General features: G+C 43.6%; 1 protein-coding gene across 1 annotated transcript in view; it reads right to left on the bottom strand.

Annotated features, from left to right (window-relative positions):
• Positions 1-243: 243 nt before the first annotated feature.
• The window catches only part of LOC124128407 (presenilins-associated rhomboid-like protein, mitochondrial), a 72656-nt gene continuing 45014 nt past the window's right edge, over positions 244-27885 (bottom strand). Inside the window, exons 7-9 of the mRNA XM_048393066.1 lie at positions 18572-18682; positions 18359-18456; positions 244-461 (exon numbers count right to left, since the gene is read on the bottom strand). Coding sequence (XP_048249023.1) covers positions 374-461; positions 18359-18456; positions 18572-18682 — 297 coding nt within the window. The 3' untranslated portion in view covers positions 244-373. The remainder of the gene's footprint in view (positions 462-18358; positions 18457-18571; positions 18683-27885) is intronic.

The raw sequence follows: 27885 nt of genomic DNA, 5'->3' as shown, positions 1-27885 counted from the left end.
AACTAAATAGAAAACAGACAACCAGGAACTTCTCTTCTTCAGAAATATTCCACCTTCTCCTCCTCTTCTGCAGGCTGAACTTCAGTCTTTATTTGACCAACTCCCTCAACCCCCTGTCATCATGCGTGACCTGAATGGTAACCCTCTGTGGGGAAGTGTTCACACCAATGCTAAGGGCAAGGTCCTTGAAGATTTTATAACAAACAATAATTTATGTACATTTAAGAGAAAACGGAAAATGGCATCTTTGAAATGACATCTTTATTGTACAACATAAGTTTTCCTTGTTTCGAGCCGATACAGTTTCACCGTCTACACAGTACACATCACACACTGTTTTCATCACACAATGGGCAGCCGAGTGAAGTGGACATCAAGGCTTCCCTCTCACATCATGCCAGAATTTCATCACAGCTTGACGTCTCCTCCAGACCACCTCCCTACCGTAGTGTGTGTACCACCTGTAACAGTGAACATATCACATGTACCTCCGTACCGTAGTGTGTGTACCACCTGTAACAGTGAACATATCACATGTACCTCCGTACCGTAGTGTGTGTACCACCTGTAACAGTGAACATATCACATGTATCTCCTGAAATATACAATGTATCAAGCATACCATATGCTACATACAGTCATGCCCCGCTTATACAAACTTCAGATATCCGGAAACCTCGTTTCCTGGACGATTTTCATTCATGTTATTGTACATGTAATCCCATTCGATAAATATGGCATCTGTGGAGGTCAGAGGTCAAAGTTGTGAATTCAAACTGTGAGTATGGCCTGTAAACCAGCAAAACGTGAGCGACACGCAGTTACAGCACGCGAAAAAAGGGAAATTTGTCTGTTTAAGGAAAAACACCCTTCAACAAGTTTGAAACCATCAGTAAGCATTATAGCCCTGAATTTGGACATACCATTGGAAAATCGAGAACACAGGCGATCTGGACAATTTGGAATTATTTTTTAAAATTCAAACCTCAAAATGTAGTAAAGTTCAAACTTCCATGACAGACTTTTTGAAACGTGTATGTCTTGAATAAAGATTGAGTGGATGTATCTGTTTGCTCTGTCATCTGTCATGAGTTGCATAATTGAAGGGAAGTAACTCTTCCAGTCAGAAACCGGTTTCTGTTATACGGAAATTCGTTTAAACGGACGAATTGTGAAATGACGCAAGTGTCCGTATAAACCAGGCACGGCTGTACATCATGTACCTCCGTAACATAGCTAAAGACCTAGTCCAAGAGATAGGGTATGCTTATTTACCCCAAAAGGTCCATATGGTTTGAATACTTGTAACATTTGCATTATGTCTGGGCTATTCAAAAACATATTTCTTACAAAATACATCTTCACCATTTTGCCACTAGGGGGTGTTAAAGGCATGACTCAGCACTTTTTCCTGAAGGTGACAGTATGTTTTCAGAGATGATCAGGATAGGTATGTGTTACCTTTAGTGGTCAAATTCTATGTTAAATCAAACCAATTCTACCCCGGACTCTTCACGGTTCCATATTACATGTACCTCCTGGAATATACAATATATCATGTATACCACATGGCACATACATCATGTACCTCCTGGAATATACAATATATCATGTATACCTCATGGCACATACATCATGTACCTCCTGGAGTATACAATATATCATGTATACCTCATGGCACATACATCATGTACCTACTGGAATATACAATATATCATGTATACCTCATGGCACATACATCATGTACCTCCTGGAATATACAATATATCATGTATACCACATGGCACATACATCATGTACCTCCTGGAATATACAATATATCATGTATACCTCATGGCACATACATCATGTACCTCCTGGAATATACAATATATCATGTATACCTCATGGCACATACATCATGTACCTCCTGGAATATACAATATATCATGTATACCACATGGCACATACATCATGTACCTCCTGGAATATACAATATATCATGTATACCACATGGGACATACATGATGTACCTCCTGGAATATACAATATATCATGTATACCACATGGGACATACATCATGTACCTCCTGGAATATACAATGTATCATGTATACCTCATGGCACATACATCATGTACCTACTGGAATATACAATGTATCATGTATACCTAATGGCACATACATCATGTACCTCCTGGAATATACAATATATCATGTATACCACATGGGACATACATGATGTACCTCCTGGAATATACAATATATCATGTATACCACATGGCACATACATCATGTACCTCCTGGAATATACAATATATCATGTATACCACATGGGACATACATGATGTACCTCCTGGAATATACAATGTATCATGTATACCTCATGGCACATACATCATGTACCTACTGGAATATACAATATATCATGTATACCACATGGGACATACATGATGTACCTCCTGGAATATACAATGTATCATGTATACCTCATGGCACATACATCATGTACCTACTGGAATATACAATATATCATGTATACCATATGGCACATACATCATGTACCTCCTGGAATATACAATGTATCATGTATACCTAATGGCACATACATCATGTACCTCCTGGAATATACAATATATCATGTATACCACATGGGACATACATGATGTACCTCCTGGAATATACAATATATCATGTATACCACATGGCACATACATCATGTACCTCCTGGAATATACAATATATCATGTATACCACATGGGACATACATGATTTACCTCCTGGAATATACAATGTATCATGTATACCTCATGGCACATACATCATGTACCTACTGGAATATACAATGTATCATGTATACCTCATGGCACATACATCATGTACCTACAGGAATATACAATATATCATGTATACCTCATGACACATACATCATGTACCTCCTGGAATATACATCATGTACCTCCTGGAATATACAATGTATCATGTATACCTCATGGCACATACATCATGTACCTCCTGGAATATACATCATGTACCTCCTGGAATATACAATATATCATGTATACCACATGGCACATACATCATGTACCTCCTGGAATATACAATGTATCATGTATACCACATGGCACATACATCATGTACCTCCTGGAATATACAATGTATCATGTATACCACATGGCACATACATCATGTACCTCCTGGAATATACAATGTATCATGTATACCACATGGCACATACATCATGTACCACCGTACCGTAGCGTGTGTACCACCTGTAACAGTGTACATATCACATGTACCTCCTGGAATATACAATGTATCATGTATACCACATGGCACATACATCATGTACCTCCTGGAATATACAATGTATCATGTATACCACATGGCACATACATCATGTACCTACTGGAATATACAATGTATCATGTATACCACATGGCACATACATCATGTACCTCCATACCGTAGCGTGTGTACCACCTGTAACAGTGTACATATCACATGTACCTCCTGGAATATACAATGCATCATGTATACCACATGGCACATACATCATGTACCTACTGGAATATACAATGTATCATGTATACCACATGGCACATACATCATGTACCTCCTGGAATATACAATGTATCATGTATACCACATGGCACATACATCATGTACCTCCTGGAATATACATCATGTACCTCTTGGAATATACAATATATCATGTATACCACATGGCACATACATCATGTACCTCCTGGAATATACAATGTATCATGTATACCACATGGCACATACATCATGTACCTACTGGAATATACAATGTATCATGTATACCTCATGGCACATACATCATGTACCTACTGGAATATACAATGTATCATGTATACCACATGGCACATACATCATGTACCTCCTGGAATATACAATGTATCATGTATACCACATGGCACATACATCATGTACCTCCGTACCGTAGCGTGTGTACCACCTGTAACAGTGTACATATCACATGTACCTCCTGGAATATACAATGTATCATGTATACCACATGGCACATACATCATGTACCTCCTGGAATATACAATGTATCATGTATACCACATGGCACATACATCATGTACCTCCTGGAATATACAATGTATCATGTATGCCTCATGGCACATACATCATGTACCTCCTGGAATATACAATATATCATGTATACCTCATGGCACATACATCATGTACCTCCTGGAATATACAATGTATCATGTATACCTCATGGCACATACATCATGTACCTACTGGAATATACAATGTATCATGTATACCACATGGCACATACATCATGTACCTCCTGGAATATACAATGTATCATGTATACCTCATGGCACATACATCATGTACCTCCCGGAATATACAATGTATCATGTATTCCTCATGGCACATACATCATGTACCTACTGGAATATACAATATATCATGTATACCACATGGGACATACATGATGTACCTCCTGGAATATACAATATATCATGTATACCTCATGGCACATACATCATGTACCTACTGGAATATACAATGTATCATGTATACCACATGGCACATACATCATGTACCTCCATACCGTAGCGTGTGTACCACCTGTAACAGTGTACATATCACATGTACCTCCTGGAATATACAATATATCATGTATACCATATGGCACATACATCATGTACCTCCTGGAATATACAATATATCATGTATACCACATGGCACATACATCATGTACCTCCTGGAATATACAATATATCATGTATACCACATGGCACATACATCATGTACCTCCTGGAATATACAATATATCATGTATACCACATGGCACATACATCATGTACCTCCTGGAATATACAATATATCATGTATACCATATGGCACATACATCATGTGCCTCCTGGAATATACAATATATCATGTTTACCACATGGCACATACATCATGTACCTACTGGAATATACAATATATCATGTATTCCACATGGCACATACATCATGTACCTACTGGAATATACAATGTATCATGTATACCTCATGGCACATACATCATGTACCTACTGGAATATACAATGTATCATGTATACCTCATGGCACATACATCATGTACCTACTGGAATATACAATGTATCATGTATACCACATGGCACATACATCATGTACCTCCTGGAATATACAATGTATCATGTATACCACATGGCACATACATCATGTACCTCCGTACCGTAGCGTGTGTACCACCTGTAACAGTGTACATATCACATGTACCTCCTGGAATATACAATGTCTCATGTATACCACATGGCACATACATCATGTACCTCCTGGAATATACAATATATCATGTATACCTCATGGCACATACATCATGTACCTCCTGGAATATACAATATATCATGTATACCACATGGCACATACATCATGTACCTCCTGGAAGATACAATGTATCATGTATACCACATGGCACATACATCATGTACCTCCCTACTGTTAGGACATAGAGAATATGATGTGTACCATCTCTATACTGACACACACAGCACATCATGTATACCTCATGGCACATACATCATGTACCTCCTGGAGTATACAATATATCATGTATACCTCATGGAACTTTCATCATGTACCTCCTGGAATATACAATATATCATGTATACCACATGGCACATACATCATGTACCTCCTGGAAGATACAATGTATCATGTATACCACATGGCACATACATCATGTACCTCCCTACTGTTAGGACATAGAGAATATGATGTGTACCATCTCTAAAATGGCACACACAGCACATCATGTATACCTCATGGCACATACATCATGTACCTCCTGAAGTATACAATATATCATGTATACCACATGGCACATACATCATGTACCTCCTGGAGTATACAATATATCATGTATACCACATGGCACATACATCATGTACCTCCCTACTGTTAGGACATAGAGAATATGATGTGTACCATCTCCATACCGGCACACACAGCACATCATGTATACCTCATGGCACATACATCATGTACCTCCTGGAATATACAATATATCATGTATACCACATGGCACATATATCATGTATACCACATGGCACATACATCATGTACCTCCTGGAATATACAATATATCATGTATACCACATGGCACATACATCATGTACCTCCTGGAATATACATCATGTACCTCTTGGAATATACAATATATCATGTATACCACATGGCACATACATCATGTACCTCCTGGAATATACAATGTATCATGTATACCACATGGCACATACATCATGTACCTCCTGGAATATACAATGTATCATGTATACCACATGGCACATACATCATGTACCTCCTGGAATATACAATGTATCATGTATACCACATGGCACATACATCATGTACCTCCTGGAATATACAATGTATCATGTATACCTCATGGCACATACATCATGTACCTCCTGGAATATACAATATATCATGTATACCTCATGGCACATACATCATGTACCTCCTGGAATATACAATGTATCATGTATACCTCATGGCACATACATCATGTACCTACTGGAATATACAATGTATCATGTATACCACATGGCACATACATCATGTACCTCCTGGAATATACAATGTATCATGTATACCTCATGGCACATACATCATGTACCTCCTGGAATATACAATGTATCATGTATTCCTCATGGCACATACATCATGTACCTCCTGGAATATACAATATATCATGTATACCACATGGGACATACATGATGTACCTCCTGGAATATACAATATATCATGTATACCTCATGGCACATACATCATGTACCTACTGGAATATACAATGTATCATGTATACCACATGGCACATACATCATGTACCTCCATACCGTAGCGTGTGTACCACCTGTAACAGTGTACATATCACATGTACCTCCTGGAATATACAATATATCATGTATACCATATGGCACATACATCATGTACCTCCTGGAATATACAATATATCATGTATACCACATGGCACATACATCATGTACCTACTGGAATATACAATATATCATGTATACCACATGGCACATACATCATGTACCTCCTGGAATATACAATATATCATGTATACCACATGGCACATACATCATGTACCTCCTGGAATATACAATATATCATGTATACCATATGGCACATACATCATGTACCTCCTGGAATATACAATATATCATGTTTACCACATGGCACATACATCATGTACCTACTGGAATATACAATATATCATGTATACCACATGGCACATACATCATGTACCTACTGGAATATACAATGTATCATGTATACCTCATGGCACATACATCATGTACCTACTGGAATATACAATGTATCATGTATACCTCATGGCACATACATCATGTACCTACTGGAATATACAATGTATCATGTATACCACATGGCACATACATCATGTACCTCCTGGAATATACAATGTATCATGTATACCACATGGCACATACATCATGTACCTCCATACCGTAGCGTGTGTACCACCTGTAACAGTGTACATATCACATGTACCTCCTGGAATATACAATGTCTCATGTATACCACATGGCACATACATCATGTACCTCCTGGAATATACAATATATCATGTATACCTCATGGCACATACATCATGTACCTCCTGGAATATACAATATATCATGTATACCACATGGCACATACATCATGTACCTCCTGGAAGATACAATGTATCATGTATACCACATGGCACATACATCATGTACCTCCCTACTGTTAGGACATAGAGAATATGATGTGTACCATCTCTATACTGACACACACAGCACATCATGTATACCTCATGGCACATACATCATGTACCTCCTGGAGTATACAATATATCATGTATACCTCATGGAACTTTCATCATGTACCTCCTGGAATATACAATATATCATGTATACCACATGGCACATACATCATGTACCTCCTGGAAGATACAATGTATCATGTATACCACATGGCACATACATCATGTACCTCCCTACTGTTAGGACATAGAGAATATGATGTGTACCATCTCTATACTGGCACACACAGCACATCATGTATACCTCATGGCACATACATCATGTACCTCCTGGAGTATACAATATATCATGTATACCACATGGCACCTACATCATGTACCTCCTGGAGTATACAATATATCATGTATACCACATGGCACATACATCATGTACCTCCCTACTGTTAGGACATAGAGAATATGATGTGTACCATCTCCATACCGGCACACACAGCACATCATGTATACCTCATGGCACATACATCATGTACCTCCTGGAATATACAATATATCATGTATACCACATGGCACATATATCATGTATACCACATGGCACATACATCATGTACCTCCTGGAATATACAATATATCATGTATACCACATGGCACATACATCATGTACCTCCTGGAATATACATCATGTACCTCTTGGAATATACAATATATCATGTATACCTCATGGCACATACATCATGTACCTCCTGGAATATACAATGTATCATGTATACCACATGGCACATACATCATGTACCTACTGGAATATACAATGTATCATGTATACCTCATGGCACATACATCATGTACCTACTGGAATATACAATGTATCATGTATACCACATGGCACATACATCATGTACCTCCTGGAATATACAATGTATCGTGTATTCCTCATGGCACATACATCATGTACCTCCTGGAATATACAATATATCATGTATACCACATGGGACATACATGATGTACCTCCTGGAATATACAATATATCATGTATACCACATGGCACATACATCATGTACCTACTGGAATATACAATATATCATGTATACCACATGGCACATACATCATGTACCTCCTGGAATATACAATATATCATGTATACCACATGGCACATACATCATGTACCTCCTGGAATATACAATATATCATGTATACCATATGGCACATACATCATGTACCTCCTGGAATATACAATATATCATGTATACCACATGGCACATACATCATGTACCTCCTGGAATATACAATATATCATGTATACCACATGGCACATACATCATGTACCTCCTGGAATATACAATATATCATGTATACCTCATGGCACATACATCATGTACCTCCTGGAATATACAATATATCATGTATACCTCATGGCACATACATCATGTACCTCCTGGAAGATACAATGTATCATGTATACCACATGGCACATACATCATGTACCTCCCTACTGTTAGGACATAGAGAATATGATGTGTACCATCTCTATACCGGCACACACAGCACATCATGTACCACATGACACATACATCATGTACCTCATGGCACATACATCATGTACCTTCCTACTGTTAGGACATAGAGAATATGATGTGTACCATCTCTATACTGGCACACACAGCACATCATGTATACCACATGGCACATACATCATGTACCTCCTGGAATATACAATGTATCATGTATACCACATGGCACATACATCATGTACCTCCTGGAATATATAATGTATCATGTATACCTCATGGCACATATATCATGTACCTCCTGGAATATACAATGTATCATGTATACCTCATGGCACATATATCATGTACCTCCTGGAATATACAATATATCATGTATACCACATGGCACATATATCATGTATACCACATGGCACATACATCATGTATACCACATGACACATACATCATGTACCTCCTGGAATATACAATATATCATGTATACCACATGGCACATACATCATGTCCTCCCTACTGTTAGGACATAGAGAATATGATGTGTACCATCTCTATACTGGCACACACAGCACATCATGTATACCACATGGCACATACATCATGTACCTCCTGGAATATACAATGTATCATGTATACCACATGACACATACATCATGTACCTCCTGGAATATACAATATATCATGTATACCACATGGCACATACATCATGTACCTCCTGGAATATACAATGTATCATGTATACCACATGACACATACATCATGTACCTCCTGGAATATACAATATATCATATATACCACATGGCACATACATCATGTACCTCCCTACTGTTAGGACATAGAGAATATGATGTGTACCATCTCGATACCGGCACACACAGCACATCATGTATACCACATGGCACATACATCATGTACCTCCTGGAGTATACAATATATCATGTATACCACATGGCACATACATCATGTACCTCCTGGAGTATACAATATATCATGTATACCACATGGCACATATATCATGTATACCATATGGCACATACATCATGTACCTCCTGGAATATACAATATATCATGTATACCACATGGCACATACATCATGTACCTCCCTACTGTTAGGACATAGAGAATATGATGTGTACCATCTCTATACTGGCACACACAGCACATCATGTATACCACATGGCACATACATCATGTACCTCCTGGAATATACAATGTATCATGTATACCTCATGGCACATACATCATGTACCTCCTGGAATATACAATATATCATGTATACCACATGGCACATACATCATGTACCTCCTGGAATATACAATATATCATGTATACCACATGGCACATACATCATGTACCTCCTGGAATATACAATATATCATGTATACCACATGGCACATACATCATGTACCTCCTGGAATATACATCATGTACCTCTTGGAATATACAATATATCATGTATACCACATGGCACATACATCATGTACCTCCTGGAATATACAATGTATCATGTATACCACATGGCACATACATCATGTACCTACTGGAATATACAATGTATCATGTATACCTCATGGCACATACATCATGTACCTACTGGAATATACAATGTATCATGTATACCACATGGCACATACATCATGTACCTCCTGGAATATACAATGTATCATGTATTCCTCATGGCACATACATCATGTACCTCCTGGAATATACAATATATCATGTATACCACATGGGACATACATGATGTACCTCCTGGAATATACAATATATCATGTATACCACATTGCACATACATCATGTACCTCCTGGAATATACAATATATCATGTATACCACATGGCACATACATCATGTACCTCCTGGAATATACAATATATCATGTATACCACATGGCACATACATCATGTACCTCCTGGAATATACAATATACCATGTATACCATATGGCACATACATCATGTACCTCCTGGAATATACAATATATCATGTTTACCACATGGCACATACATCATGTACCTACTGGAATATACAATATATCATGTATACCACATGGCACATACATCATGTACCTACTGGAATATACAATGTATCATGTATACCTCATGGCACATACATCATGTACCTACTGGAATATACAATGTATCATGTATACCTCATGGCACATACATCATGTACCTACTGGAATATACAATGTATCATGTATACCACATGGCACATACATCATGTACCTCCTGGAATATACAATGTATCATGTATACCACATGGCACATACATCATGTACCTCCGTACCGTAGCGTGTGTACCACCTGTAACAGTGTACATATCACATGTACCTCCTGGAATATACAATGTCTCATGTATACCACATGGCACATACATCATGTACCTCCTGGAATATACAATATATCATGTATACCTCATGGCACATACATCATGTACCTCCTGGAATATACAATATATCATGTATACCACATGGGACATACATGATGTACCTCCTGGAAGATACAATATATCATGTATACCACATGGCACATACATCATGTACCTCCTGGAATATACAATATATCATGTATACCACATGGCACATACATCATGTACCTCCTGGAATATACAATATATCATGTATACCACATGGCACATACATCATGTACCTCCTGGAATATACAATATATCATGTATACCACATGGCACATACATCATGTACCTACTGGAATATACAATATATCATGTATACCACATGGCACATACATCATGTACCTACTGGAATATACAATGTATCATGTATACCTCATGGCACATACATCATGTACCTACTGGAATATACAATGTATCATGTATACCTCATGGCACATACATCATGTACCTACTGGAATATACAATGTATCATGTATACCACATGGCACATACATCATGTACCTCCTGGAATATACAATGTATCATGTATACCACATGGCACATACATCATGTACCTCCATACCGTAGCGTGTGTACCACCTGTAACAGTGTACATATCACATGTACCTCCTGGAATATACAATGTCTCATGTATACCACATGGCACATACATCATGTACCTCCTGGAATATACAATATATCATGTATACCACATGGCACATACATCATGTACCTCCTGGAAGATACAATGTATCATGTATACCACATGGCACATACATCATGTACCTCCATACCGTAGCGTGTGTACCACCTGTAACAGTGTACATATCACATGTACCTCCTGGAATATACAATGTCTCATGTATACCTCATGGCACATACATCATGTACCTCCTGGAATATACAATATATCATGTATACCACATGGCACATACATCATGTACCTCCTGGAAGATACAATGTATCATGTATACCACATGGCACATACATCATGTACCTCCCTACTGTTAGGACATAGAGAATATGATGTGTACCATCTCTATACTGGCACACACAGCACATCATGTATACCTCATGGCACATACATCATGTACCTCCTGGAGTATACAATATATCATGTATACCTCATGGAACTTTCATCATGTACCTCCTGGAATATACAATATATCATGTATACCACATGGCACATACATCATGTACCTCCTGGAAGATACAATGTATCATGTATACCACATGGCACATACATCATGTACCTCCCTACTGTTAGGACATAGAGAATATGATGTGTACCATCTCTATACTGGCACACACAGCACATCATGTATACCTCATGGCACATACATCATGTACCTCCTGGAGTATACAATATATCATGTATACCACATGGCACATACATCATGTACCTCCTGGAGTATACAATATATCATGTACACCACATGGCACATACATCATGTACCTCCCTACTGTTAGGACATAGAGAATATGATGTGTACCATCTCCATACCGGAACACAGAGCACATCATGTATACCTCATGGGACATACATCATGTACCTCCTGGAATATACAATATATCATGTATACCACATGGCACATATATCATGTATACCACATGGCACATACATCATGTACCTCCTGGAATATACAATATATCATGTATACCACATGGCACATACATCATGTACCTCCCTACTGTTAGGACATAGAGAATATGATGTGTACCATCTCTATACTGGCACACACAGCACATCATGTATACCTCATGGCACATACATCATGTACCTCCTGGAATATACAATATATCATGTATACCTCATGGCACATACATCATGTACCTCCTGGAATATACAATGTATCATGTATACCACATGGCACATACATCATGTACCTCCTGGAATATACAATATATCATGTATACCTCATGGCACATACATCATGTACCTCCTGGAATATACAATATATCATGTATACCACATGGCACATACATCATGTACCTCCTGGAAGATACAATGTATCATGTATACCACATGGCACATACATCATGTACCTCCTGGAATATACAATATATCATGTATACCTCATGGCACATACATCATGTACCTCCTGGAATATACAATGTATCATGTATACCACATGGCACATACATCATGTACCTCCTGGAATATACAATATATCATGTATACCTCATGGCACATACATCATGTACCTCCTGGAATATACAATGTATCATGTATACCACATGGCACATACATCATGTACCTCCTGGAATATACAATATATCATGTATACCTCATGGCACATACATCATGTACCTCCTGGAATATACAATATATCATGTATACCACATGGCACATACATCATGTACCTCCTGGAAGATACAATGTATCATGTATACCACATGGCACATACATCATGTCCTCCCTACTGTTAGGACATAGAGAATATGATGTGTACCATCTCTATACTGGCACACACAGCACATCATGTATACCTCATGGCACATACATCATGTACCTCCTGGAATATACAATGTATCATGTATACCTCATGGCACATACATCATGTACCTCCTGGAATATAGAATATATCATGTATACCACATGGCACATATATCATGTATACCACATGGCACATACATCATGTATACCACATGGCACATACATCATGTATACCACATGGCACATATATCATGTATACCACATGGCACATATATCATGTATACCACATGGCACATACATCATGTATACCACATGGCACATATATCATGTATACCTCATGGCACATACATCATGTACCTCCTGGAATATACAATATATCATGTACCTCCTGGAGTGTACAATATATCATGTATACCACATGGCACATACATCATGTACCTCCCTACTGTTAGGACATAGAGAATATGATGTGTACCATCTCTATACTGGCACACACAGCACATCATGTATATTACATGGCACATACATCATGTACCTCCTGGAATATACAATGTATCATGTATACCTCATGGCACATACATCATGTACCTCCTGGAATATACAATATATCATGTACCTCCTGGAGTGTACAATATATCATGTATACCACATGGCACATACATCATGTACCTCCCTACTGTTAGGACATAGAGAATATGATGTGTACCATCTCTATACTGGCACACACAGCACATCATGTATACCACATGGCACATACATCATGTACCTCCTGGAATATACAATGTATCATGTATACCTCATGGCACATACATCATGTACCTCCTGGAATATACAATATATCATGTATACCTCATGGCACATACATCATGTACCTCCTGGAAGATACAATGTATCATGTATACCACATGGCACATACATCATGTACCTCCCTACTGTTAGGACATAGAGAATATGATGTGTACCATCTCTATACCGGCACACACAGCACATCATGTACCACATGACACATACATCATGTACCTCATGGCACATACATCATGTACCTCCCTACTGTTAGGACATAGAGAATATGATGTGTACCATCTCTATACTGGCACACACAGCACATCATGTATACCACATGGCACATACATCATGTACCTCCTGGAATATACAATGTATCATGTATACCACATGGCACATACATCATGTACCTCCTGGAATATATAATGTATCATGTATACCTCATGGCACATATATCATGTACCTCCTGGAATATACAATGTATCATGTATACCTCATGGCACATATATCATGTACCTCCTGGAATATACAATATATCATGTATACCACATGGCACATATATCATGTATACCACATGGCACATACATCATGTATACCACATGACACATACATCATGTACCTCCTGGAATATACAATATATCATGTATACCACATGGCACATACATCATGTCCTCCCTACTGTTAGGACATAGAGAATATGATGTGTACCATCTCTATACTGGCACACACAGCACATCATGTATACCACATGGCACATACATCATGTACCTCCTGGAATATACAATTTATCATGTATACCACATGACACATACATCATGTACCTCCTGGAATATACAATATATCATGTATACCACATGGCACATACATCATGTACCTCCTGGAATATACAATGTATCATGTATACCACATGACACATACATCATGTACCTCCTGGAATATACAATATATCATATATACCACATGGCACATACATCATGTACCTCCCTACTGTTAGGACATAGAGAATATGATGTGTACCATCTCGATACCGGCACACACAGCACATCATGTATACCACATGGCACATACATCATGTACCTCCTGGAGTATACAATATATCATGTATACCACATGGCACATACATCATGTACCTCCTGGAGTATACAATATATCATGTATACCACATGGCACATATATCATGTATACCATATGGCACATACATCATGTACCTCCTGGAATATACAATATATCATGTATACCACATGGCACATACATCATGTACCTCCCTACTGTTAGGACATAGAGAATATGATGTGTACCATCTCTATACTGGCACACACAGCACATCATGTATACCACATGGCACATACATCATGTACCTCCTGGAATATACAATGTATCATGTATACCTCATGGCACATACATCATGTACCTCCTGGAATATACAATATATCATGTATACCACATGGCACATACATCATGTACCTCCTGGAATATACAATATATCATGTATACCACATGGCACATACATCATGTACCTCCTGGAATATACAATATATCATGTATACCACATGGCACATACATCATGTACTCCCTACTGTTAGGACATAGAGAATATGATGTGTACCATCTCTATACTGGCACACACAGCACATCATGTATACCTCATGGCACATACATCATGTACCTCCTGGAATATACAATGTATCATGTATACCACATGGCACATACATCATGTACCTCCTGGACTATACAATATATCATGTATACCACATGGCACATACATCATGTACCTCCTGGAGTATACAATATATCATGTATACCACATGGCACATATATCATGTATACCACATGGCACATACATCATGTACCTCCTGGAATATGCAATATATCATGTATACCACATGGCACATACATCATGTACCTCCTGGAATATACAATATATCATGTATACCACATGGCACATACATCATGTACCTCCCTACTGTTAGGACATAGAGAATATGATGTGTACCATCTCTATACTGGCACACACAGCACATCATGTATACCACATGGCACATACATCATGTACCTCCTGGAATATACAATGTATCATGTATACCTCATGGCACATATATCATGTACCTCCTGGAATATGCAATATATCATGTATACCACATGGCACATACATCATGTACCTCCTGGAATATACAATATATCATGTATACCTCATGGCACATATATCATGTACCTCCTGGAATATACAATATATCATGTATACCACATGGCACATACATCATGTACCTCCTGGAATATAAAATGTATCATGTATACCACATGGCACATACATCATGTACCTCCTGGAATATACAATATATCATGTATACCTCATGGCACATACATCATGTACCTCCTGGAGTATACAATATATCATGTATACCACATGGCACATACATCATGTACTCCCTACTGTTAGGACATAGAGAATATGATGTGTACCATCTCTATTCCGGCACACACAGCACATCATGTATACCTCATGGCACATACATCATGTACCTCCTGGAGTATACAATATATCATGTATACCACATGGCACATATATCATGTACCTCCTGGAATATACATCATGTATACCACATGGCACATACATCATGTACCTCCCTACTGTTAGGACATAGAGAATATGATGTGTACCATCTCTATACTGGCACACACAGCACATCATGTATACCACATGGCACATACATCATGTACCTCCCTACTGTTAGGACATAGAGAATATGATGTGTACCATCTCTATACTGGCACACACAGCACATCATGTATACCACATGGCACATACATCATGTACCTCCTGGAATATACAATGTATCATGTATACCACATGACACATACATCATGTACCTCCTGGAATATACAATATATCATGTATACCACATGGCACATACATCATGTACCTCCCTACTGTTAGGACATAGAGACTATGTTGTGTACCATCTCTTTACTGGCACACACAGCACATCATGTATACTGTTTATCTCATTACATCTTCCCTTCTGGACTATATTTTGGCTGGACTAACAAGTCTATGCATAGTCCAGTCGATATCGCATAATGAACAAACGTCTGGTTCATAAACTGCCATGCAGATTTCAATCGATTGCAGATTTTGCAAGACATATTATAGATTTTGATTATTGATAAGATGGTCTTGACTGGATGCAACCATTTTGTTTGAAGCAAATGCAAGTGATATGAGAGGTAAAATCTGATTGGTCACTAGGAGGGACATAGAAGGGACATAACTTGTAATAGCTAGCAGCGGCACTCCGATTGAGCCCAGAAATTCCAGGCTAGTTTGGCACGGGTAGAAACTGGACTTTTTCAGTCAGTTAACTCCCTTGGCTCAGGAAGATGTCTCCCTACTAAATACAACACACATCTCCCATACAGGATGAATCATGTTTACCAGTAGTCATTAAGTAACTTACAATCCAAACAACATTCCTCCCAGATGTGCAGCATGGTCAAACATCCGCCATCCCAACACAAGGCCAACAACGTCCAGGACGATGATCCCGGTTAGGGCCTGAAGCAGCAACACAAACAACAGTATTCAACAGCATTATACTCCTTTGTGTAGGTCCTTCTTTATCTGTTACAGACAGCGGGATGTTGATGCTGTGTGATGTACATGTACTTACATTACTGGCCGAGAATGAGTGCGGGACAATCTCCCCGAGGAAGGCGATGCTGAGCCTGGCGTCCGGGTAGGACAGACACACGGCTCCCAGCACGGCCATCAGCGCACCAGACTGAAACATTGACACGTCACATCAGTGAGCTTATCTTGATTCTGACGTTAAATCCCATTTTATCATAGTGACAACCTTGTACAACACACACTACCCCGAGAGATGGAACTGGTCGACCCTTGACAACACACACTACCCAGAGAGATGGAACTGGTCGACCCCTGACAACACACACCAACCCGAGAGATGGAACTGGTCTACCCTTGGCAACACACACCACCCCGAGAGATGGAACTGGTCGATCCCTGACAACACTCACTACCCCGAGAGATGGAACTGGTCGACCCCTGACAACACACACTACCCCGAGAGATGGAACTGGTCGACCCTTGACAACACACACTAACCCGAGAGATGGAACTGGTCGACCCCTGACAACACACACCAACCCGAGAGATGGAACGGGTCTCCCCCTGACAACACACACCACCCCCAGAGATGGAACTGGTCGACCCTTGACAACACTCACTACCCAGAGATGGAACTGGTCGACCCTTGACAACACACACTACCCCCAGAGATGGAACTGGTCAACCCTTGACAACACACACTAACCCGAGAGATGGAACTGGTCTCCCCTGACAACACTCACCGCCCCCAGAGATGGAACTGGTCGACCCTTGACAACACACACTACCCCGAGAGATGGAACTGGTCGACCCTTGACAACACACACTACCCCCAGAGATGGAACTGGTCGACCCTTGACAACACACACTACCCCGAGAGATGGAACTGGTCGACTCTTGACAACACACACTACCCCTAGAGATGGAACTGGTCGACTCTTGACAACACACACCAACCCGAGAGATGGAACTGGTCTCCCCTGACAACACTCAATGCCCCTAGAGATGGAACTGGTCTCCCCTGACAACACTCACCGCCCCCAGAGATGGAACTGGTTGACCCTTGACAACACACACTACCCCTAGAGATGGAACTGGTCGACTCTTGACAACACACTCTAACCCGAGAGATGGAACTGGTCGACTCTTGACAACACACACCAACCTGAGAGATGGAACTGGTCGACTCTTGACAACACACTCTCACCCGAGAGATGGAACTGGTCGACCCTTGACAACACACACTACCCCTAGAGATGGAACTGGTCGACCCTTGACAACACACACTACCCCTAGAGATGGAACTGGTCGACTCTTGACAACACACACTACCCCGAGAGATGGAACTGGTCGACTCTTGACAACACACACCAACCCGAGAGATGGAACTGGTCTCCCCTGACAACACTCAATGCCCCTAGAGATGGAACTGGTCTCCCCTGACAACACTCACCGCCCCCAGAGATGGAACTGGTTGACCCTTGACAACACACACTACCCCGAGAGATGGAACGGGTCTCCCCCTGACAACACACACCGCCCCTAGAGATGGAACTGGTCTCCCCTGTCAACACTCACTGCCCCTAGAGATGGAACTGGTCTCCCCTGTTAACACTCACTGCCCCTAGAGATGGAACTGGTCTCCCCTGTCAACACTCACTGCCCCCAGAGATGGAACTGGTCGACCCTTGACAACACTCACCGCCACTAGAGATGGAACTGGTCTCCCCTGACAACACTCACCGCCCCTAGAGATGGAACTGGTCTACCCTGTCAACACTCACCGCCCCTAGAGATGGAACTGGTCTCCCCTGTCAACACTCACTGCCCCTAGAGATGGAACTGGTCGACCCTTGACAACACTCACTGCCACTAGAGATGGAACTGGTCTCCCCTGACAACACTCACCGCCCCTAGAGATGGAACTGGTCTCCCCTGTCAACACTCACCGCCCCTAGAGATGGAACTGGTCTCCCCTGTCAACACTCACCGCCCCTAGAGATGGAACTGGTCTCCCCTGTCAACACTCACTGCCCCTAGAGATGGAACTGGTCTCCCCTGTCAACACTCACCGCCCCTAGAGATGGAACTGGTCTCCCCTGTCAACACTCACTGCCCCTAGAGATGGAACTGGTCTCCCCTGTCAACACTCACTGCCCCTAGAGATGGAACTGGTCTCCCCCTGTCAACACTCACTGCCCCTAGAGATGGAACTGGTCTCCCCCTGTCAACACTCACTGCCCCTAGAGATGGAACTGGTCTCCCCCTGTCAACACTCACTGCCCCTAGAGATGGAACTGGTCTCCCCTGTCAACACTCACTGCCCCTAGAGATGGAACTGGTCTCCCCTGTCAACACTCACTGCCCCTAGAGATGGAACTGGTCTCCCCTGTCAACACTCACTGCCCCTAGAGATGGAACTGGTCTCCCCTGTCAACACTCACTGCCCCTAGAGATGGAACTGGTCTCCCCCTGTCAACACTCACTGCCCCTAGAGATGGAACTGGTCTCCCCTGTCAACACTCACTGCCCCTAGAGATGGAACTGGTCTCCCCCTGTCAACACTCACTGCCCCTAGAGATGGAACTGGTCTCCCCCTGTCAACACTCACTGCCCCTAGAGATGGAACTGGTCTCCCCCTGTCAACACTCACTGCCCCTAGAGATGGAACTGGTCTCCCCTGTCAACACTCACTGCCCCTAGAGATGGAACTGGTCTCCCCCTGTCAACACTCACTGCCCCTAGAGATGGAACTGGTCTCCCCTGTCAACACTCACTGCCCCTAGAGATGGAACTGGTCTCCCCTGTCAACACTCACCGCCCCTAGAGATGGAACTGGTCTCCCCCTGTCAACACTCACTGCCCCTAGAGATGGAACTGGTCTCCCCCTGTCAACACTCACTGCCCCTAGAGATGGAACTGGTCTCCCCCTGTCAACACTCACTGCCCCTAGAGATGGAACTGGTCTCCCCTGTCAACACTCACTGCCCCTAGAGATGGAACTGGTCTCCCCTGTCAACACTCACTGCCCCTAGAGATGGAACTGGTCTCCCCCTGTCAACACTCACTGCCCCTAGAGATGGAACTGGTCTCCCCCTGTCAACACTCACTGCCCCTAGAGATGGAACTGGTCTCCCCTGTCAACACTCACTGCCCCTAGAGATGGAACTGGTCTCCCCCTGTCAACACTCACTGCCCCTAGAGATGGAACTGGTCTCCCCCTGTCAACACTCACTGCCCCTAGAGATGGAACTGGTCTCCCCTGTCAACACTCACTGCCCCTAGAGATGGAACTGGTCGACCCTTGACAACACTCACTGCCCCTAGAGATGGAACTGGTCTCCCCTGTCAACACTCACCGCCCCTAGAGATGGAACTGGTCTCCCCTGTCAACACTCACTGCCCCTAGAGATGGAACTGGTCTCCCCTGTCAACACTCACCGCCCCTAGAGATGGAACTGGTCTCCCCTGTCAACACTCACTGCCCCTAGAGATGGAACTGGTCTCCCCTGTCAACACTCACTGCCCCTAGAGATGGAACTGGTCTCCCCCTGTCAACACTCACTGCCCCTAGAGATGGAACTGGTCTCCCCTGTCAACACTCACTGCCCCTAGAGATGGAACTGGTCTCCCCTGTCAACACTCACTGCCCCTAGAGATGGAACTGGTCTCCCCCTGTCAACACTCACTGCCCCTAGAGATGGAACTGGTCTCCCCTGTCAACACTCACTGCCCCTAGAGATGGAACTGGTCTCCCCTGTCAACACTCACTGCCCCTAGAGATGGAACTGGTCTCCCCCTGTCAACACTCACTGCCCCTAGAGATGGAACTGGTCTCCCCCTGTCAACACTCACTGCCCCTAGAGATGGAACTGGTCTCCCCCTGTCAACACTCACTGCCCCTAGAGATGGAACTGGTCTCCCCTGTCAACACTCACTGCCCCTAGAGATGGAACTGGTCTCCCCTGTCAACACTCACTGCCCCTAGAGATGGAACTGGTCTCCCCTGTCAACACTCACTGCCCCTAGAGATGGAACTGGTCTCCCCTGTCAACACTCACTGCCCCTAGAGATGGAACTGGTCTCCCCCTGTCAACACTCACTGCCCCTAGAGATGGAACTGGTCTCCCCTGTCAACACTCACTGCCCCTAGAGATGGAACTGGTCTCCCCCTGTCAACACTCACTGCCCCTAGAGATGGAACTGGTCTCCCCCTGTCAACACTCACTGCCCCTAGAGATGGAACTGGTCTCCCCCTGTCAACACTCACTGCCCCTAGAGATGGAACTGGTCTCCCCTGTCAACACTCACTGCCCCTAGAGATGGAACTGGTCTCCCCCTGTCAACACTCACTGCCCCTAGAGATGGAACTGGTCTCCCCTGTCAACACTCACTGCCCCTAGAGATGGAACTGGTCTCCCCCTGTCAACACTCACTGCCCCTAGAGATGGAACTGGTCTCCCCCTGTCAACACTCACTGCCCCTAGAGATGGAACTGGTCTCCCCCTGTCAACACTCACTGCCCCTAGAGATGGAACTGGTCTCCCCTGTCAACACTCACCGCCCCTAGAGATGGAACTGGTCTCCCCTGTCAACACTCACTGCCCCTAGAGATGGAACTGGTCTCCCCTGTCAACACTCACCGCCCCTAGAGATGGAACTGGTCTCCCCTGTCAACACTCACTGCCCCTAGAGATGGAACTGGTCTCCCCTGTCAACACTCACTGCCCCTAGAGATGGAACTGGTCTCCCCCTGTCAACACTCACTGCCCCTAGAGATGGAACTGGTCTCCCCCTGTCAACACTCACTGCCCCTAGAGATGGAACTGGTCTCCCCCTGTCAACACTCACTGCCCCTAGAGATGGAACTGGTCTCCCCTGTCAACACTCACTGCCCCTAGAGATGGAACTGGTCTCCCCTGTCAACACTCACTGCCCCTAGAGATGGAACTGGTCTCCCCTGTCAACACTCACTGCCCCTAGAGATAGAACTGGTCTCCCCTGTCAACACTCACTGCCCCTAGAGATGGAACTGGTCTCCCCCTGTCAACACTCACTGCCCCTAGAGATGGAACTGGTCTCCCCTGTCAACACTCACTGCCCCTAGAGATGGAACTGGTCTCCCCCTGTCAACACTCACTGCCCCTAGAGATGGAACTGGTCTCCCCCTGTCAACACTCACTGCCCCTAGAGATGGAACTGGTCTCCCCCTGTCAACACTCACTGCCCCTAGAGATGGAACTGGTCTCCCCTGTCAACACTCACTGCCCCTAGAGATGGAACTGGTCTCCCCTGTCAACACTCACTGCCCCTAGAGATGGAACTGGTCTCCCCCTGTCAACAATCACTGCCCCTAGAGATGGAACTGGTCTCCCCCTGTCAACACTCACTGCCCCTAGAGATGGAACTGGTCTCCCCCTGTCAACACTCACTGCCCCTAGAGATGGAACTGGTCTCCCCCTGTCAACACTCACTGCCCCTAGAGATGGAACTGGTCTCCCCCTGTCAACACCCACTGCCCCTAGAGATGGAACTGGTCTCCCCTGTCAACACTCTCTGCCCCTAGAGATGGAACTGGTCGACCCTGTCAACACTCACTGCCCCTAGAGATGGAACTGGTCTCCCCCTGTCAACACTCACTGCCCCTAGAGATGGAACTGGTCTCCCCTGTCAACACTCACTGCCCCTAGAGATGGAACTGGTCTCCCCTGTCAACACTCACTCCCCCTAGAGATGGAACTGGTCTCCCCTGTCAACACTCACTGCCCCTAGAGATGGAACTGGTCTCCCCTGTCAACACTCACTGCCCCTAGAGATGGAACTGGTCTCCCCTGTCAACACTCACTGCCCCTAGAGATGGAACTCGTCTCCCCCTGTCAACACTCACCGCCCCTAGAGATGGAACTGGTCTCCCCTGTCAACACTCACTGCCCCTAGAGATGGAACTGGTCTCCCCTGTCAACACTCACTGCCCCTAGAGATGGAACTGGTCTCCCCTGTCAACACTCACTGCCCCTAGAGATGGTACTGGTCTCCCCTGTCAACACTCACCGCCCCCAGAGATGGAACTGGTCTCCCCATTGACAACTGTGACAGGATCAGATAATTGTATATATTTTCAGAGTTTTATTAGTTTAGATTTTTACTGAATTAAATATTCAGTCAAGTATGTTTTAAACATTATATATTTCACACTTCAGCTCTCCTAATTCTCTGTTTCAGCTTACTGCATGAGTACTTTGCCACAGCCTCAATCACCTAGTGCACTATCACACAATAGCCTGCCCAAGCGCGCCCCTCACAGCCCCTTTGTGTTTCAGGTTCTAGCTTACTATCTCCAGTTTTAAAGGGTTTAGTTTTACTACAGTTTAGAGCACATTTGATGTTACTGTCAAACACATGTATAGCATTGGACATTTTGGAATACACAATTGGACTAATTGTGGTGTTTGATCTATTGGACATTTTGGAATTCACTTCTAAAGGTTGGTCTTTTGATGATATTTTATTGTTTGTACGTATTCCTAGGATGTGTAGGTATTGTTGTGAAAGCCTAGTGATAGGGAAAGGCGCTTACCTTACAGCGTAAGCTTGGTGAAGGGGAGATCGAGATCGTGTTAGCTTCTGTGGTTTTCGTCCGTTCGGTCTGCTGTCTAGTCTCAATCTGTCGATTGTCACCTGTCAGATTTGGCGGGTAAGTTGATCACGTGCCTCGATCACACCCGGAAACATACGAGTAACATCGGGTGGCCAATCCGATGTAACCCAATGTACGAGTGTGGAAGCACCAATCACTACATTCCTCCCTCTTTTCTGGACTTGCCCCCCATTGTGGTCTCAGGAGGACATGGAGGATCTAACAGGTGACCTTGCCAAAACATGAGAAAATCCCTGCAGGGTTGGGCAGCAGTTTGTGCTATCAACCGAGACAGTTCGCGTAACTCATGGTTAAGATTAGTTATACGCCTTAAATAAGAAAATCCCCAACCAGATTGTTTGGTGGCAACCGAGTTGGTTCACGTAACTTAAATAGACGACAAAGCTACTATGAAAATCCTAGAATCTAGACCGGATCGGTGGACTCAGTTCCAGTCCTGACCAAGTCAGATTAGGACAATGTTTCTATGAGAATCCTAGAATCTAGACCGGATCGGTGGACTCAGTTCCAGTCCTGACCAAGTCAGATTAGGACAATGTTTCTATGAGAATCCTAGAATCTAGACCGGATCGGTGGACTCAGTTCCAGTCCTGACCAAGTCAGATTCAGAGATCCCATTCATCTGGCGGGAATAATTATACCCTGTACAGCTGCCTTGCGTTGATATAAGCACGCTCCAGGATGTTGGCGGTGGTGCTCTGTCGGGCAGTGGCCACCATAGCTGCAACTTCACCCAGTAGTCTTGGGCTGTTAACTCCTCGGCGACCTGGGCGAGGCCACAGATATGGGGCATCCGTCTCCAAAAGGAAGCGCTTGGCGTTAAGGAACCGCAACGCTGATATTTGTTGGTCATCAAAGCTGGCCACCATCCCGGTGTATCCAAACCACGTCTCAGGGAAGTGCTTGGTCCACAGTGCCACTTCTTTAAATGACCCAGAGAAACAATGGAGATGGAATCTCTGGGTGGACGGTACTCCCGCAGTCTTGGCGATTTGTAGGCATTCCTGTAGTGGAGCCTGTTGATAGGTGTCTGCGGTAGTGCCCCTGAGGTGGAGGATGATTGGCTTGGTTGATGGTGCCAGCTTGAAGAGCTGCCCTAGGACTTGCCCTTGCCGTTGCCAGTTTCCCACAGTGAAGTCCAGGCCAATTTCCCCGAAGGCGATTACATCCTGGGATGATAGCAGGTGCCTTAACTTGTCTAGTTGGTCGGGGTCCATGGCCTGCACATTCTTTGGGTGGAAACCGACAGCTGTCTTCCAACACTGATGGAAAGTTGGTTGTTGGGGCCAGGTTGTTGGGTCGCAAAAGATCTGTAGCGCCTTCTGAAGGTTGATGGTTACCTCTTTTGGCTGGCCGGCCTTGTCCAGGACCTCTTCCAGGGGTGTGGCAGCGTCCAGATGGAGCCTGCTGCGCATCCTATCGGAGTGGAAATGGGTGTCAAAACCCCTGGGAAGTCTCTCTGGATTCGGCGGCGCTGAGGATGGAGTCGGTCGAGTGGATGTTCCGGGAAGCTCTGCTATTGGCGTGGCTTGCACAGATGGCGATGGTCCTGGCAGTGGCAGAAGGTTCCCGAAGTTCCTGAAATGGTTTCGGACTCCATCCGAGGTGACATCCAGAAGGGCTACCAAGATCCTCCAATGTATTAGGCAGGCAGGGCTATCTGGCGACAGGTTGACGGAATCCAATGGTAACGGCCATCCTTTGATGTTACATAACTCTTTTATAAGCCCGTAGCAGCTTCCTCTTAGGGGTATGTCTTTGGGAACAAGGCTATTCCTTAGGACGAACTGGTGTAATTCCGTCCAGGTAGCTCCTGCTCCCAAAATCTGCCGGGCAAGGTCTTCTATGGCCGATATCATTTCCACTGCCGTTTCTTGTGATGCTGGTACGGAGTCACGGAAACAGGGGGGGAGGTGAGCTCCGTAGGCATGGTGGCGCAGCGTCCTGGTTCTTGTACCGCACGTCCGTATTGGACAGCTCGATCCCATTCCGTGGGGATGACTACTCTGGAATCGAGCTGCTATTTTCGGGGCGGCCTTGTTAATGACAGAGACGCTCAGCCCTTGGTTAATTGACCTGACCTGTCGGGAGGGAGAAGCCTGATGCCTTGGCTCTGGGGCTTGCCTCCTTGACCTAGGGCGTCGATCCCGTCTGGGGGAGACATGTCGCTCCTGCCTGGGAACTTCCCGTCTTGAGATATGTCTATGCGGCGAAGGTCGTCGTTCCCGTCTTGGAGAGACATGTCTCCGGGGTGAAGAGCGCTGTTCCTTTCTGGGAGCGGTTCGTCTTACAGGGGAGGAGTGCTGCCTGTGTCGTGCAGTGTTGTAATACACAGACACCTGACGCCGGGGTGATCGCCTGGGTGATTGCCGGCGCGATTGTCGGTTAGACGGGCGTGGTGGGACTTTCCGCTCCCGGCTGGCAACAGGAAGATAGACGACAGAGGCCACCTGCCGTCTATCCGGGCTCGGACAGGCTCGCTTCCTGGAAGATATGATGAGATCCTCAGGGCTTCTTTTCCTTGAGTGTGCGGCCTGGAGCTGGTATCCACTATCCTTGGACGTTTTGGATAGGTCTGGTACATGTCCCAGGGATTGATCTGACATTGATCGTTCATGATGAGGGGCAGGGGACCTTCTTCCTGGAGATGTTGGAGCTCCTAGGCTGGTCTGGGAGCCCGAAGACGTGGATAGCAA

This window comes from Haliotis rufescens, unplaced genomic scaffold (genome assembly GCF_023055435.1).
Source record: "Haliotis rufescens isolate VD_foot unplaced genomic scaffold, xgHalRufe1.0.p SCAF_113, whole genome shotgun sequence".
Classification (NCBI taxonomy): domain Eukaryota; kingdom Metazoa; phylum Mollusca; class Gastropoda; order Lepetellida; family Haliotidae; genus Haliotis; species Haliotis rufescens.
This window is presented reverse-complemented; position numbering and strand designations above follow the sequence as displayed.